Genomic DNA, 17,676 nt, shown 5'->3' on the forward strand with positions numbered 1-17,676 from the left:
GCTGTAAAGCAACAATGTTCCAGTGACTCTGGAGCTGTAAAGCAACAATGTTCCAGTGACTCTGGAACTGTAAAGCAACAATGTTCCAGTGACTCTGGAGCTGTAAAGCAACAATGTTCCAGTGACTCTGGAGCTGTAAAGCAACAATGTTCGAGTGACTCTGGAGCTGTAAAGCAACAATGTTCCAGTGACTCTGGAACTGTAAAGCAACAATGTTCCAGTGACTCTGGAGCTGTAAAGCAACAATGTTCCAGTGACTCTGGAGCTGTAAAGCAACAATGTTCCAGTGACTCTGGAGCTGTAAAGCAACAATGTTCCAGTGACTCTGGAACTGTAAAGCAACAATGTCCTCAGTTCCAGATTTGAAGACAGAGTATGACAGAAAGAGAGTAAAACAGAAAACAACAAGCAAAGGTTCTTCTTGACATTTCACAAAGAATCAGAAAACAAATTATTATGGAATACTGAAGTGGCATTTGGCATTTTAGCATTAATAAAGGGTGTCCTTGATACTACCGTAAAAAAACTACCCTAGTTTTTCAGATAACCTTTAAGAATGCTTTTGACAAAAGAAAACATTGAAATGATTCTCATTGCTGGATCAGGAAGCCGTCAACAAGTTTAAGGTGAATTTTAACAGGAAACAAGACACACTGTTACTCAACTGGAGTCAAAGTTACATTTTGCTTAAAAAAGTGTTAATGATTTTGGAAATATTTTGGAATGCATATTTAAGATACACATTTTCTGTGACTTGTGATAATGAAGGAGCGTCTGTGAGCAATGAATACTAGATGTCGTGGTAAACAAATAACTATTGTTCCTAAGCTTATACATATATTTTCACTAAAATATATATAGATTTTTCACGACTGCAATGGATTTTCTGAAACAAATTCAGTTCTGTATTTACAAAGCTGCCACTTACAGTATGACCTTTTATAGTTCACCAAAAACATGATTAAATGTCACAGATGTTCTGATTTTAATACGTGTCCTTCAATGGTTTCATTTGTAACTTACAATACAGCAAGTAGTGATAATTGAAACATAACATCCAGATCCTCTGATTATCTAGTGCATTGCACAGCTAACATGCTGGTTATTACATTTATTACTAGTTTTATCTGTATTTCCATCTGTATCTCTGCTGGATTTGAAATACATATATGACTATAATATAACTAGACTGAAAATGTACCATTATAAGAAAAACCCTTTGAGTTTTCATTACACTGAGAGTGATAGGAAGGAAATGAATGCCAGGATTTGAATGGAGCATCACAAAGATGAAATCATACAAGTCTGCTTGGGGAACTGTGGCATCTGTGGCATTAACTTGCTTGAGATTAAACGAACAAAGTTATGAAAAGCTTTTCTGCTTAAAATCCCATATTCAGACTGGAAAAAAATTATGTCACAAATGAATAAGGTTGAGCAATATAATAGAAATAAAAAATAATCATGACATATTGATTCCTCTCTTTTAGTTAATGTGGCAATTTATATTTTCAATAAGTTAGTAGTTGGGGTGGCAGGTAGGTAGGTAGGTGGGTAGGTAGTATAATTAGTTTATTAGGTAGTAAATACATTTTTTTATTCTTAGTGATAAAAACCAAGAAACGTAGAATCTAATTATTGGAGCTCCCTGATGATGACAGATAAAGAGCGCTCTGCCCCACATTTGCCACTCTGTATTTGTGAATGTTAATTATGTTTATCAGAGTACCGTCACCAGAAATGTATCCAAGATGATTTCTTGAAATGTTATGATTATGCTTTATCATTTAGGAAGCCAACAGCAGTGTTGCCAGGTGCATAGGTTTGTGTGATTGGGGTTGAGGGTTTCACATACACGTTAGATTAATTATGCTGCATCTTTAAAAATAAGTAATTTTAACTATAGTTAGTTTATTAAAAACGTGAACTAAATGAATACTGTTTTATTTAAAATGTATTGTAAAATGTTACTTTGAAAATATTAATATACATTTATCAATGATAGACATTAATTTAGTAATCTGGAATTAAACCACTTAAAGACGACTGAGATAGATTTGAATCTTCAGTGGACTGTAAGCTTAGAAATTTAGGAAATCCTTTTGAAAAATATAAATAGGAAATATGTCTAACACATTATTTGAAATACCTTGGTTTAGTGAGGAGACAAATATTGAAATGCATCTGTGAAATTCAAGTTAGTTCTATCAGCAAATGAAAAGGTTAAGTAAGAAAAACATACAGAAAATACAAATCCACACCAAAACAAAATGCTCTCTCCTTCATCCACCCATCATGCATGTGCATCTGTGTATGCGCACAGACATACAGGTAGGTGACAGGTGCCACACTGCATATTTATGGACCATTAACATGACCTGGTTTTAATACACTCTCACCATCTGTTTCATTGTGAAATGCAGCATGTTAGAATGACTTAAACAGAATGCAATATATTATCTTTCTTTACCTTTTCAAAAATAACTACACACTTATGCTATGGATGGCATTTTAGCTTCTCTAAATGTTCTCATTTGAACAAATGTGTCATAGTTTGTGTGCATCTGATAAGTCCTATAAGCAGAATAATTGGATGTGCTAATCTGGCACACATCTTTAACGTGATGTTTTTCAAAGGGCACACACACCTGAGCTAAAGGTTAGCCACAGCAGGCAACACAAAGGCAAGCTGCCCTTACTACATCTCATAAAATCACCTAGTGTCAAACCTAGTGACTCAACACTGTTAGGTTAATACATCCTACCTCCAAAGAGAGCAAATCAGGCTTTTTTACATAGACAGCATGTTATCCAAAGTGCAGAGGAAAAGAGGTCACATCCTACCTGTTTCGTAAGCAAACATAGGCCTCTATTGAATGATGATAATACCATTAGTATTGAGTGTCTACCTCGATTTCAAATTTGTCTGACAAACTCTCGGTGACCCTGCAGGAGGTAATCACTGGCTTGTGCTAATATAAAATAGACAAAAATAGGATGCTGTGTAGAAACTGCATTGCAAGTCTGAATAAGCTGAATTTACTTCAAATACAACCTGTAGATCTAACTGAACATTTGGAGTTTAATACACCAAAGTGGATTGGGTGTAATAATTTACACATATAATGTGGCATCACATTGCCTTTCACTGTGTTGTGTTGTGTTTTGTTGAGTTAGATTATGTGTCACACACTTGCACATGGACATTTTCCAGGACCTGTTTTTCATATATTACTTACATAATCACATTTAATATATGTGCTTTTTATGTGTTCTTGTACTGTATTGTGTTCTGTAGCATGTATTTATTCAGTCTAACATAACACAGTCTATCCTCATTTCCTTAACATCTGAAGTTATTTACAACAATTAAATATAAATTTAATTTCATCAGAAATTTCATCATGGATGACTGCTCATCAGTTAAAGCTCAATCCTAGCAAAACTGAACTGCTGTTCATCCCAGGTGATTCATCCCCAGGTCATGATCTTGCTACAGTATATCCTTGCACAACGATCTGATCTCCCCTTCAGCCACAGCTCGCAACCTTGGGGTAACCATAGACAATCAACTGTCCTTTTCCTCTCATGTTGCGAATGTGACTCGCTCATGTCGGTTTCTTCTCTACAACATTAGAAGGATTCCATTTCTGTCCACACAGGCTGCTCAGGTACTTGTTCAGTCTATTGTCATTTCTAGACTGGATTACTGCAATGCACTGCTGGCAGGTCTACCTATGAACGCAATCCGTCCTCTGCAAATGATCCAAAATGCAGCTGCCCGGCTTGTTTTCAACCTGCCAAAGTTGTCGCACCACCCGGTGCTGCGATCCCTCCACTGGCTTCCGGTAGCTGCACGCATCAGATTCAAAACACTGATGCTGGCCTGCAAAGCCAACAATGGACCAGCTCCCTCTTACCTCAAAGCCCTCATCACTCCTCGCACTGCACCCCACACCCTCCGATCTACCAGCACTGCTCGACTGGTTCCACCATCTCTCAGGGAAAGAGGCAAGTATACTACAAGATACTACAATACTACAAGTATACAACTACAACTCTTCTCTGTACTGGCACCAACGTGGTGGAATGAACTTCCCCTAGAGGTCCAGACAGCTGAGTCACTGGCTATTTCAAGCGGCGGTTGAAGACCTACTTATTCAGGAAACACTTCAACTAACACTTCTTTCCTTATCTTTTGCATTTAAAAAAAAATACATTTGACACTTTTTCACATTTGACACAGAGATTTAAGCACTTATGTACGTCGCTCTGGATAAGGGCGTCTGCCAAATGCTGTACTGTACATGTAAATGTAAATGTAAATATAATTTTCCATCCAAACACTAATCCTATATATATATATATATATATATATATATATATATATATATATATATATATATATATATATATATTCTTTTTTTAATTTTTCACAATGTCTCATTCAAGCCACAGAACAAGGTTGAGACCAGCCATATTTTTCTGGTCCACTCCCATTTATAAAGATTTTTATTCTGATGGCAACAAAACCAACGAGTGTGTATGGAAAGCAATGATGTGGACAGAGGACTGTAATGCTGGTAAATGAGCTGTTTTGCTGAACCTGTTGGATTAGGTTAAACTGCTTAATTGTCTGTTTTGTGTTTATTTATATGTTTATATATATTACTTTCTTTCTTCTAGCAAAATCATCAACTTAAATATTCAGCTAATCAGATTTAAATGATTCACTTGATTTAAAATAACTGAATCAAACCCAGGTCCCTTGGAAGCAAGAATTAAGATTGTCTTCTATCTCTTTGCATAAATCCATCTAATTCCATCTTATATAAGCTTCGTCACAAATCACAGAAAAACTTCTGCACAAACTGAAAGTGTATTGATTATTTATTAGAAGCTCATTGCCTTTCTGATGTCTCAAGTTGAAAGTGTCATTGGCAGGGATATGCAGTCAGCAATGTGTGTATCTCAGGGGAAGTGTACTGCCACCTACCAGCAGCCACATATAAAACAGCATTTTAGCTGCAAATTACATTGTGCCAATGTGTTTACCTGCCAAACCATCTGAGAGCTGCCAAATCTCTTATTAATATAAAACCATTAACCTCTTGAAGACTGCTTGAAGAATGCTGCAAACGATTTCAGATAGATTTTCTCTGTCTGACTATGGAGGATTTAAAACAATAATAATCATAATTTTCAAAATAATCACAATAGGGATCGTAAGGAGCTTTCTGTGTGGGAGAGATAAACAGAAGACAAATTTGAAGAGAAAAGCAGCTCTGTTATGCTGACAGGGAATTTATATTTGCTGGAATGTTTTGAGACCAGGGTCCAATCAATACGTTCTTCTGACGTCTGATCAGCTTTATCCCCTAATGACACTTTTCTATCCTGGTGGCAGTGCTCTAATACAGGATTATGATGATTCCCCCACTATTTTCAAATCGAGACAAACAATGAGTTATGAATGCAATAAAAGTGTTTGTGCTGCTGTTTAAAGTTCTGATTAACTTTTGATTGATTGGAAATGGATGCCACTAGGCACTGGATAAGAGGTTGGCTATACCTCCAAATGATCTTGCTTATAGCAAACAGGAGAGCCATATTTTAATTCAAATCAATTTAAATGATTTCTACTCAAATTATCCGAAGTCACCCAGAAGAGGATGTGCTACCTTTTGTGTCTGGTTCCTCTTAACGTTTCTTCCTTTTTCTTTCTCGGGAGTTTAATTGAGGTTTAATAGGTTTGTTGAGGATAAAAATTATGTAAATTATATTCTTTAAGACCTTTTTTCTTTTAGATTTTGAAGAACTCCACCAAAACCACCAAAAGACATTAATTAAGAGTCGTTGGAAAGATGATGCTTATATAAAAAATGTTTTAGAGGGTTTTTTTAGATTTGCCTCAAAGCATGAACACAGATCTCCACCTTGTGGCTGTGTAGGCCAGTCAAACTGTAAGGTGATAACTGAGTGCAACAAATGGCTCCTCAAGTGAAAGTCACCAGTTTTTGTTCTCTTAAACCTTAAAATTCACAGAATAGATAAAGGGTCCACATATATAATATATATAAATTGCTCTCTCTTGTATCTACACACAAACTGTATATTTGTAACTTTGCTATAGATTTCACTGTACGTACTAATAACATGCCTCAGATTAGTGACAATACAATAAGCTCAGATTCCCAATGCACAATGTAATTTAGCTTGACAAATGACACTTGTTCTTTTGTTCATTTGAAACATATTCATTCGGTTCAGCTGCAGCCAGTAGAAGATTAATGGCTTTCTGCAGTCCATTTCATGCATTCCTCCAACAACATGATTTTAAATGCCATTTATAGTCTCTGAAGGCTAATTAAAATAAGGTCTATTTTTCCTTTTATATAACTCAAGTTAGATTCAATTTGGACTCAGTGAACTAAACAGGCACAATGAAATTGTTTATGTAAAACTGATTATGTAACCGGAGACCTATCGATTTCACTCAGCTAGAAATTCAGTAACCATGCTCTATTTAAGTTGATAGATTGCAAAGTGAGACACATGCTGCTTGAGTGCTGTTTAATATATTAATATGTAATATGTAAATATTTTTGCATTCAGCTAGGAATTGTCTAATTATCCAAGGTAATCAGGATTAAAATTGTCTTTTTATTACCACATAGTGTACTTATTCTACATATTGCGCGTATTGTAAATGAAATCATCTCAGAAAATAGCCTTACCGCACTCTGCCTTACCGAAACTTGGATTAAGCCAAATGACTACATCGGTCTAAATGAGTCTACACCATCAGGATATATCTATAAGCATGAGCCTCGTCAGACTGGTCGTGGAGGTGGTGTTGCCACTATCAAAAGTGATTTTCTCACCGTTACCCAGAGAACACAGTATAGATTTAATTCTTTTGAAGTGCTTGTCCTTAATGTTACACTATCGCACATGCACACAAAAAAAAATCCCTGATGTCTCTTGCTCTAGCGACCGTGTACAGACCACAAGGGCCCTACACCGTTTTTTTTAGAGAATTCGCAGATTTTCTTTCAGACCTATTGGTTAACTTTGATAAAGCGTTAATTGCAGGAGATTTTAACATTCATGTTGACGACACAAACGATGCTTTAGGACTCGCATTTATGGACCTACTAAACGCATTTGGGGTTAAACAAAACATCACTAGAGCAACTCATCGTCGTAATCATACACTAGATTTAATATCACACAAAATAGACATCACTGATATGGATATCATACCTCAAAGTGATGATATCACAGACCATTACCTCATAACGTACACACTACCTGTAGAACAAACTAACTGTGTCTCACCACGTTATCGACTCGGTAGAACTATTACTCCGACCACTAAAGACAGATTCACAAATAACCTGCCTGATCTGTCTGGACATCTTACTCTACCCTTAGACACAAACGATCTAGATGTAATGACTAACAGCGTAGGCACTATACTCACTAGCACATTAGACACTGTTGCCCCAATCAGATTACAGAAGGTTAGAGATAAAACGCTTGCACCGTGGTATAATAGTCATACTCACACCCTCAAGAGAGAAACCCGTAACCTCGAGCGAAAGTAGAGGAAAACTAAATTAGAGGTTTTTAGAATCGCGTATAAGGAAAGTATGTCCAACTATAGACAGGCTCTAAAAGCTGCCAGGGCTGAGCACCTGAGCAAACTCATAGAAAATAACCAGAACAATCCTAGGTTTTTATTTAACACAGTGGCTAGATTAACAAAAAAACAGAAATCTGAACAAACTATTCCATCTCAGTTCAGTCGTGAGGATTTCATGAGATTCTTCACTGATAAGATCGAAAGTATCAGGAATAAAATAGGTGATGCTCAACATATGAAAGCAACTAGTGACCCAGCCTCACCTAAGGCTCTAGACACACAACTACAGTGCTTCACAAGCACAGGACAGGAAGTGTTAGATAAACTTATTACAACAGCTAAATCAACAACTTGTTCACTAGAACCCATTCCAACTAAATTACTGAAAGAAGTGTTACATAAAGCTGGTGAGCCTCTTCTTTATATTATTAACTCCTCGCTATCTTAAGGTTACGTCCCTAAATCCTTCAAGTTGGCAGTCATTAGGCCACTCATCAAAAAACCTAATTTAGATCCAAATGACCTATCAAATTACAAGTTTCAATCAGGTTTCAGGCCCCATCATAGCACAGAAACTGCACTTGTGAAAGTCACAAATGACTTGTTCTTAGCTTTGGACAAGGCCTGTATGTCACTATTAGTCCTACTTGACCTTAGTGCTGCATTCGACACTATAGACCACAACATTCTCCTAGATTGCTTACAAAATTACACAGGTATTCATGGACAGGCTTTAAGTTGGTTTAGATCCTACCTGTCTGATTGATACCATTTTGTAGAATTAAATGGTGTATCCTCCAGTTTATTACCAGTTAATCACGGGGTCCCTCAAGGATCAGTTCTAGGACCTCTGCTTTTCTCGATATACATGCTTCCATTAAGGAACATTATTAGAAGACATGGGATTAGTTTCCACTGATATGCTGACGACACACAGTTATATATCTCATCAAAACCAGATGAAATAGCTAAAGTGTCCAAATTAACTCAATGCCTTAGAGAGATAAAAGATGAGCTGTAATTTTCTGTTGTTAAACTCTGATAAGACAGAAATACTACTTATAGGTCCAAAAACCAGTACACAGAAACTCTCACAATTTAACTTCCATTTAGAGGGATGTACTGTTACTAGTAGCACGACAGTAAAAGACCTGGGTGTTACATTAGATAGCAACCTGTCTTTTGAAAATCACATCGCCCATACCACAAAAACAGCCTTCTTTCACCTTAGGAATATTGCCAAGCTGAGAAACATCCTGACTGTATCTGATGCTGAGAAGCTAGTTCTTGCACTCATGACCTCTAGACTGGACTATTGTAATGCATTACTAAGTGGTTGTCCTGCATCTTTAATAAATAGGCTACAATTAGTCCAAAATGCAGCTGCCAGAGTTCTCACTAGGACAAGAAAGTATGACCATATAACCCCAATTTTATCATCTCTACACTGGCTACCTGTTAAGTTTAGAATTGATTACAAACTGCTGCTACTTACATACAAGGATCTTAAAGGTTTAGCTCCCACGTATCTAACTAGTCTCCTAACACGTTACAATCCTTCACGCTCTCTGAGATCACAAAACTCAGGACTTCTGGTAGTTCCCAGTATATCTAAGTCTACTAAAGGTGATAGAGCGTTTTCTTATTTAGCTCCCAAACTCTGGAATAGTCTTCCTGATAGTGTTTGGGGCTCAGACACACTTTCCCAGTTCAAAAGCAGATTAAAATCTCATCTCTTTAGTCAGGCATACACATTACATCCCATAATCTTGTGCACTATTAATTAGACTTGCACATTTTTATGAACAGCAGATATGTTAATCCCTCTCCACTGCTTCTCTCTTTTCACCCATCCCGAGGCATCCAGACATTGTACCAGCTCTGATCGTCTTCCGTGCGATGAAGATCTCGGACCTCCACTGAGATGAGGCCGACTCTGTGAGAATCCTGAGACATCTACAGATCTAACAGCTCCAGTTGGACTCTGATACTAAAGAGGAGATCTGAACTCCATGTGATCCTTACACCAATACAGCATTTGTTTGACTGTATATTTGTAATCACACCCTCTAGTGTCACCCATATGAGGATGGGCTCCCCTTTGAGTCTGGTTGCTCTCAAGGTTTCTTCCTTACCAATTTAAGGGAGATTTTCCTTGCCACTGCTGCCTGAGTCACCTCAGACTTGGGGATAAATACATATACTTACATACATACATACATACATACACACTGTGAACTATATATATCTTGAATTTTTATTATAATAATTCTTTATATTTCTCCTTATGTTTACCTTCTGTTCTATGTTTATGTTCTGTAAAGCTGCTTTGAGACAATGTCCATTGTAAAAAGCACTATACAAATAAACTTGAATTGAACATAGACCATTCTAGCAGTTCAGCATCTGTCTAGATTTTCTAGATGCTTTGTATCATTGCTAGTTCACCTGTAAATGTAGAATCAATGTAATAAGCATATCATACACAATAAGTGCCAGGTTAAAACTGCTTATTTTTTATTATTTGAAAATATATGGGGAATTCCCACATCGTAAAATTTTAATTCTATTAACAGCTCCAGTGAAACTGTTACACTGTTACTACAGTAGCGTAAGCTACATCATTTACATTTATGACATTCGGCAGATGTCTTTATAAAGAGAAACTTACATTTTTATCTCATTTTACACAAATGAGCAATTGAGCACTAAGGGCCTTGCTCAGGGGCCCAGCAGTGGCAGCTTTGTGGACCTGGGATTCAACATTCCACAACATTCCATTCAGCAGTCTAACACTTTAACCACAAGGCTTCCACATCATCTGTTATTTTCATTTCTCATTAACATAATTTCAGACTTAAAATATATCTTGAAGAATCCAATTTGACCAGGTTTTTACCAGGTGCATCGCCAACAGAATAAATGTATGCAAATCATTTTGAGTTAGTGTTGCTTCTATAGGATTGGCCGTATAGTGTCCAAAATATCAGCTAATTCAAATTAATTTCTTGTATATAAAACTCTTTTTATTTTATTCTTGTACAGTTTTAATGAAATTCTGTGGCATTTTTTATTTAAGTTTCAAATTAATTTAGATTTTAACAGTATTAAAGAAAATTACTTTATTTTTCGATTAGATAGATAGATAGATAGATAGATAGATAGATAGATAGATAGATAGATAGATAGATAGATAGATAGATAGATAGATTTTTTTGTACAATATTACAGACACTTATGAGACAGAAACTGAAAATGTACACAATACAAAATGATTCAAATATTAAACAGAAATGTAAACACTAAAATATATAAGCAAGCCATTTTTGTGAACACAACATTACATGTATATGTAATATATATATAAATGTAAACATGTATGTACTTATAGTATAACATATAACTTATCTGCATATGTAAAATTACATACAGTAGTCAAAATTTAAAATACATCACATGTAGTACAATCGATTCACATTACACTGAGAGTAGGAAGTTTAAGCATACAATAGCACATCCAGTTGGAGAAATAAAGCCCAGTACTCATTCTACTCTTTTTCGAAAAATTCTTACAGCTTGACCACTTTGTCTCTTTGGTTTTCCTGAAAAGAGAGCCAAGTGAAATATTTAGTTGAATAATGTTGTAATAATTCATAATAATTCATCCACACAGTCAATTTTTCCTAAAATGAAGTACAAAAACATTTTCACACTTACTTTTAGAACAAACTGACATGCAGGTTTCCATGGAGACAAAATTGTTGTTGTTTCCTCCACGTCCTGTGTACTCAAACTCTTTACATGTTTTTTTCATAGAGTCGTAGTAGTATCTTGTGAAATATTCACTGCCTGTTCCTTTGTCCAAGCCCTCCAGACAAATCACAGGGACCACTGCAAAATCATACATTTAAAATTAAACGTAAATTGAGTTAACAGCTTAATCTGTACAGATGTCATGATTTATGGCCAACACTGGCCTTCCGTGTACTGCTTTGTGTCCACCAAATTGTTTTTTTCTTCCTAAATATGTTCAGAACTCCAGAGAAATATACAGAATTTTTACAATGAAACTGATCAAATGTCTGCAAATCATAAACCAGTGTATCCATCCTAGTGATTTTTTTACATGAATAAAGTCACTAAACAAGCACCATCTTCTGTAGCACACTTGGAAAGTCTAATTAAAGTAAAAAGGATCCAATGACTGCAAATTTACTGAAGTGTTTTACTGCTAACTCAGATATGATCCGTTTGCGTCCAAGAAACTTTCTTGTCTTAATTGGTCGTTAGAATGAGGGTAAAAAACTCTAAATCAGGTGTTTGGAAATAACATACACTTTTTGGGCCTGCAGTATTCCATGCAAGAAATGTGATCAGGGAAGTTGTTATTATTTCCACTGCAGCCTCCATAGGCGAACGCTTGACACCGCATGGAGGCCATGTTGAAAAAATAGCGAGTGGAAATGCCAAAGCATAGCCCCTTTTCCATTGGAAGTCGACAGATGGAAGGAATTTCTGCAGAAAGAAAAAAAGTACATACATCTGTACATCTGTACTACTTTAACAGCCATCCTCTGTGTTACATTAGTCATGTGCAAAAATGTGCGTCTCTTAAGGGTTGACTTGGACCAAATATGCATGTTAAGATAAAAGCAGTGTTAAGATAAAAAAAAAAACACATCTTTCTTTTAACATCTAATAACTTGTACTTTACACTGTCATAAATAAAGGTAACAAACCGTACGTTTTCTTACCACTGAGGTGTTACCATCCAGGGACTATAATTTGCATGTAAACCTTTAAGGATAATTTAAGGTCAGTAATTGGACCTCAAGGTCTACTAGTCTAAAAGCGAATTAAAGGTACGACGTGTGAACTTTCTTATTTAGGTAAAAAACTGATTAAATGTACAAAATATTTATCCTTGATTATACCAAACCTCAGCTAAGTCCAGTGTGGCACCTTTATTTCTGATAGTGAATGAACCATTTTCAACATCTATCTAAGGACTTTAATAGTTTTGTTTTTTGTTGTTTTTATTTAATTAATTATTTATTTATTTATTTATTTATTTATTTATTTTTTTACAGTTTTTCTTCTACACATTTTTACAACTCGTAAACTTTTGAATTAAACATTTGGCTTTAAATTTTAGAATTAAACTTTTGTCTTTAAATTTTAGCTTTAAACAGTTAAAAACTTGGAAAAATGCAGTATAGGGTTTGTAATGGCATCTTAAAGCTGAAATACACAAAGGAACTTATAGATTAATGGTCTGAGCTACAGATTACTACCACACCCAACACCTAGAAATCAGTTAGAACAAGTTAAAGTTGAAGTTTAACAAGTTTAATATGTTAAAACAGTGAATCTAGTGCTCGGCTTTACGTACTCGGAATCGAGAAGCAGGTTTTATGGCACGCCTCATAAGACTTAAAGTTGTTGGCATTTCCTTCGCAGCCACCGTAGCTGAACTCCTCACAGCTCTGAGTGAGCGTGTTGTAGTAAAAACGCGGCACATCTTCTAAACACGGTCCTTCGTCCACTTGGAGAAAGCAGACATCTGCAAAAAAAATAAATCGAGTTAGAACTTATTAATGAGCAGATTTTGAACCACAGAAACAGAAAACGCGTTGTGGAGAAAGCAAAGAAACACGTGCTGCGTTGGTACATGAGTTAAACGCAGGAGTTACTGACCAAAACACAGAGAAGTCTGAAGTTTAAAAAGGGAAAAGTAAACCTGAACTTGCCTTTAGTTTGCGGTCTGTAAGCTGATGAGCTTTGGATGAAATGTATGAGCAAAAAACATCCGAGAAAATGTCTCTCCATGTTTCTGGTTGTTGGACTTCAGAGATCAGAGATGTGAATGCGAGTAAAGTGCAGATATTTCCTTTATTTATAGCAGCTCATTGACGTCCCCTGGGGAATAAAGGGCGGGCTGAACACTTTACAGTTGAATCAGACTGAGTGTTGCCTTTTATTTTCATAACTATTTTACGTCACACGTGTGTAGACGAGCTTTCTGGTAAAATGTGATCACAAAAGTGTTTCAAATATTGACCTGTCATTCATTCATACATTTTTAAGGCACCCTGTAGGAAAAAATGAACGAATTACTAAATGTATTTGGATTGTACATTGCATATAGATAGATAGATAGATAGATAGATAGATAGATAGATAGATAGATAGATAGATAGATAGATCCATTCATTTTGAGCTCTACTGTATAATCAACCATTTTATCAAGAATCATCCAAGCATTTAGCACAGTGCATATAATCACGCAGATACATAGGTCGAAATGTCCAGTACCTGTTCACATCAAACTTATAACAATATATAACAATAATTAAATAATTAAAGGAACAATGATCTCTGTGACTTTAAACGTTGCATGGTTGTTGGTGCCAAGGTTGGTTTGAGTACTTCAGAAACTGACATCCTGGAATGTTCATACTTAACCCTCTTGACCCATCTTGCCAGATATCTTAAATCAAATATCCTGAAAGCTACAGATTATTAAAAATCGAACTTACAAAACACAAAAAAAAAACAAAAAAAAAATACAAAACACAAAAAGAGAAGTTGATTTAAATGCCTGATGAGATCTTATGTGTTCTGTATAGTATTCCACTGGCAGAAGGTGAAACACTAAACCTCATAAAGCTAAATTATTTCCAAGACATTTTCATATGCAAAATATATACGTATACTAAGAATGGGCCCAAATTTCTTTACATACCATTTGCTTAATGACTTAGTGACAAGTGATTGGAAAGACAATATTTTCTTTGCTTAGCAATTAATGTTGTCCATCATATTTTATTGTCCACCATATAAAACGCCTCTCCACACAATCACTTAGTCAAACAGATTGCCACATCTGCATGTCACATACAATTCGAATTCAACATCCTTATATTTACCATATCATGCAAAAATATTAGCAGGATTTCTAAAGGCATTTGATGTGACATTTTATATTTAATTTAATGCATTGTTTTGTTGTTGTTTTTTCATTTTACACTGGTTTCACTACATGTGTCAACCCGCCCTAACATATTCCAGAAGTTCTTGTTGATTTGAGAAGAGAAAAGAGTCTTTGCATAGTTTCGGCTTGATGCGCAGTGTAGCAACCTCTTGGATCATTTCCAGCGATTGCTCATTTAGTTATGAAACGGCCTTTCACTGTTTGAGAAACTGTCATTTAAAGGATTACAATCATTGTATAACGAAATATTTCATACCTTTTCCTTGCATGGCTAGGCTTGTAATGACTTTTCACCAATATAACTGTTAAATCAGTTAATTACTGCTATACTACACCCAAAGCTAATACACATCCTAACCTTAACCTCAGTAACACACCATGTTTTCCTATGTCCATGTAGGCTTCCTTCTTCCTTCCTTTCTCCCTTTTCTTCCCAGACCAAGATAAAATGGTTACTGACAATAGCAAATAATCATGTTTATTATTTACAACAAAAAATAATTAATATATTTAAAAAATCTGAAGAAACATACAGATATGCAGAATAGTCTAAGGCTAAGTGTATAGTGTTTTTTTTTTATTTCCTTTATTATTTAGTTTCATTATTAGTTTAACTAAGAATTTAACATGCATGTAGTAAAGAAGAAAGTTCATTTTAAAGGAGACCAAAGAGAGTCTTTGGCCTGTCGGTGCAAGGTCTTTGATGATGAATCTTTGATGATGATGAGTTGAATTTATGTGCAGTAAAAGAATATGAAATAAGATAGAAATCTCTTTAATCGGTTTTGTCATTCCTTTTACTCCATGCCCATTGCCAAAGCTGGTTGCTAGATATCAAGACCAGGGTTAATCAGGGCCAATATGACACAGTAAAGCATTTCTTTAGTAATGGTTATATGTGATGACATTTCCTGATTCCAGAGTATATCAGAGGGATCATAGCTTTTTATCATGCTGGTGAGCGCTGTGTGGTCAGAGTGTGCTTCTCCCTCTGACAGCTCCTGAGAAAACACATTTGTCATTAAGAATGATGGTGTGTTATCCAGCACGACAGGTTGGGGGTAAACACAGATTAGCATGCTTATCATTTATAATACTGAGTCCCCTTGGCCTACTTTCCTACCATAATATTAAAATGGCCATGAGAACCCGGTAAATCTCAGACTTGTAGAAATTGCACTGTGTGCAGCTTTTAAAGATGTTATGTGATGAAAAAAGTAGTAACATAATGAGTAATTCTCTTTTTAAGTCAATAGATATCTAAAGCAATGGTAAAATAAGAGTGTTTGCTTTAATAGGATTATGAGCTTGCAGTGTTCATACAGATTACTTTATAAACCGGATTGAGAGAGAGCTGAAGGATTCTCTGTCCATCTTCAGGGGGGAAGAGAACTTACCGTAAGTGGCAGTAAGTGTGGACTTTATTACTATGTTCATGTAGAATACTTCTGCTGTTAGTCTTGCTTTGACAGAAAACATGTGCATTTAATATTTTTTCTTACAGAAAATGCCGGTTATAGATGTAGAGAATCTAACAGATTTGGATAAGGCTAAAATGGAAGTAGATCAGTTGAAAAAAGAGGTGAAACTCGAAAGGGAAAAGGTGAGTACTTTGTCAAAACCTATTTGTACTTATTCACAAAGCTTACTCATAGGCTCACTGGTATAAATAATAAATAATAGTTTACAAAGTAGTGAATGTAAAGCATAGCAAATGGCCTTGGTTGTGATTCACAGATTGCGGCAAACAATTCCATACTTATGTGCTGCTTATTCAAAAATAAAATGCTGACCCCAAAGGCTGTTTGTAAAAAATATTTAAAATAGTTTTAAAAGAAATATTGTTAAGGCAATTTTGTCATTTATTATTATTATTATTATTATTACATACTATTTTCATTAAGTAAACATTAATTAATTTTTATTTTGGTAGGTGTCTAAATGCTGTGAAGAAGTCATGGAATACATTCAGGGTGGTATGGATGAAGATCCCTTGGTCAAAGGCATCCCAGAAGAAAAGAATCCATTCAAGGAAAAGGGTGGATGTGTCATTTGCTAATGTGGACAGAATAACTGCCCTCTTCCTTTTACAATTTAGACTGTGGTACTGCACATGGACACCTGCTACTCTTTAATCTTAGCCAGAATCTTCTCTGCTGCCTGAAACAGAGAAAGAGACCTGAGGATAGATACGAAAATTACTCTAAATGACTTGGATATGGACCCTCTCCCATTCTCTTGTGTATTCCTCTTTGAAGTATTGAAATAAAACAGAATAATTCTGTGCAGCAATTGTCAGTGTTGGTGCAAGGCATGATGGGTTGAAAATCAAAATGTACAGAGGCTCCTTTAGAAATATTTATTAAAAAAAAAATTAAGTCTTCAGTGTCACGTTTCCATGTCCATGAATCTGTGTGTTTGTGTGATATCTGCTGCCTGAGTGTACCATATTCTGGGGGAACTTCTAACTTGTATGTTGTTAGGCCACTGTGTTAGGAAATCTCAGTAGATTAGTCAAAAGTAATTCAGATCACAGGATTATATTAATATGCTTATTCCTTATTCTAATATGGTGTAGCTTCTATAGTAACAAATATTCTCTACATTTCTGGTACTGGTAACATAGGTGACGCAGCTGCAGAGTCAGTTCCTGTTGATCAACTGCAGCTGTTGATCAACATTAAATAGAAATATAAATGATCAAACATAATATTGTACATTATTAAAATAAAGATAATAATGCTAAGAAAAATTAAGCTATGTGGTTAAAATAAGTTGTGATGTGAGATGAATAAAACACTTTCAGGTGGCTAATTTTGGGGTGGTAACAATAGCCCTTTTTTTTGCACAAATCCTGGCACTGATTAATTTCCTATAACAGCACACCACTGGAATATATTCAACAATATTTTTAGAACAGTAATTAGTTTACTTAAATGAGTCACAGGAATGGTATATGTGAGTGCAAATACGTGATATATGCAATCCTTGAGCCAATAGAAATAATAATAAAAACCTTAAAGTTTGACCTCTG

At 35.4% G+C, this 17,676-nt stretch overlaps 2 protein-coding genes across 3 annotated transcripts; one reads left to right on the top strand and one right to left on the bottom strand.

Moving 5' to 3' along the window:
- Window positions 1–10,755: 10,755 nt before the first annotated feature.
- Window positions 10,756–13,558, bottom strand: tfpi2 (tissue factor pathway inhibitor 2). Its single transcript, XM_060897325.1, has 5 exons — window positions 13,399–13,558; window positions 13,041–13,211; window positions 11,984–12,163; window positions 11,366–11,539; window positions 10,756–11,250 (listed from the first exon to the last, which is right to left on the bottom strand). Exons 1-5 carry the CDS (start codon window positions 13,475–13,477, stop codon window positions 11,192–11,194), a joined length of 663 nt encoding a protein of 220 aa, XP_060753308.1. The 5' UTR covers window positions 13,478–13,558; the 3' UTR covers window positions 10,756–11,191.
- A 2,439-nt stretch (window positions 13,559–15,997) lies between these two features.
- gngt1 (guanine nucleotide binding protein (G protein), gamma transducing activity polypeptide 1) lies at window positions 15,998–17,027 on the top strand. Of its 2 annotated transcripts, none has more exons than XM_060896858.1 (3): window positions 15,998–16,050; window positions 16,147–16,245; window positions 16,576–17,027. In XM_060896858.1, the coding sequence occupies exons 2-3, from the start codon at window positions 16,150–16,152 to the stop codon at window positions 16,699–16,701; spliced, it is 222 nt and encodes a 73-aa protein (XP_060752841.1). In that variant the 5' UTR covers window positions 15,998–16,050; window positions 16,147–16,149; the 3' UTR covers window positions 16,702–17,027. The 2 variants fall into 2 exon arrangements, with proteins under 2 accessions (XP_060752841.1, XP_060752842.1); XM_060896859.1 differs by having other exon boundaries at window positions 16,001–16,040.
- Window positions 17,028–17,676: the final 649 nt, after the last annotated feature.

The sequence above is a fragment of the Tachysurus vachellii genome, chromosome 21 (assembly GCF_030014155.1).
Source record: "Tachysurus vachellii isolate PV-2020 chromosome 21, HZAU_Pvac_v1, whole genome shotgun sequence".
Classification (NCBI taxonomy): domain Eukaryota; kingdom Metazoa; phylum Chordata; class Actinopteri; order Siluriformes; family Bagridae; genus Tachysurus; species Tachysurus vachellii.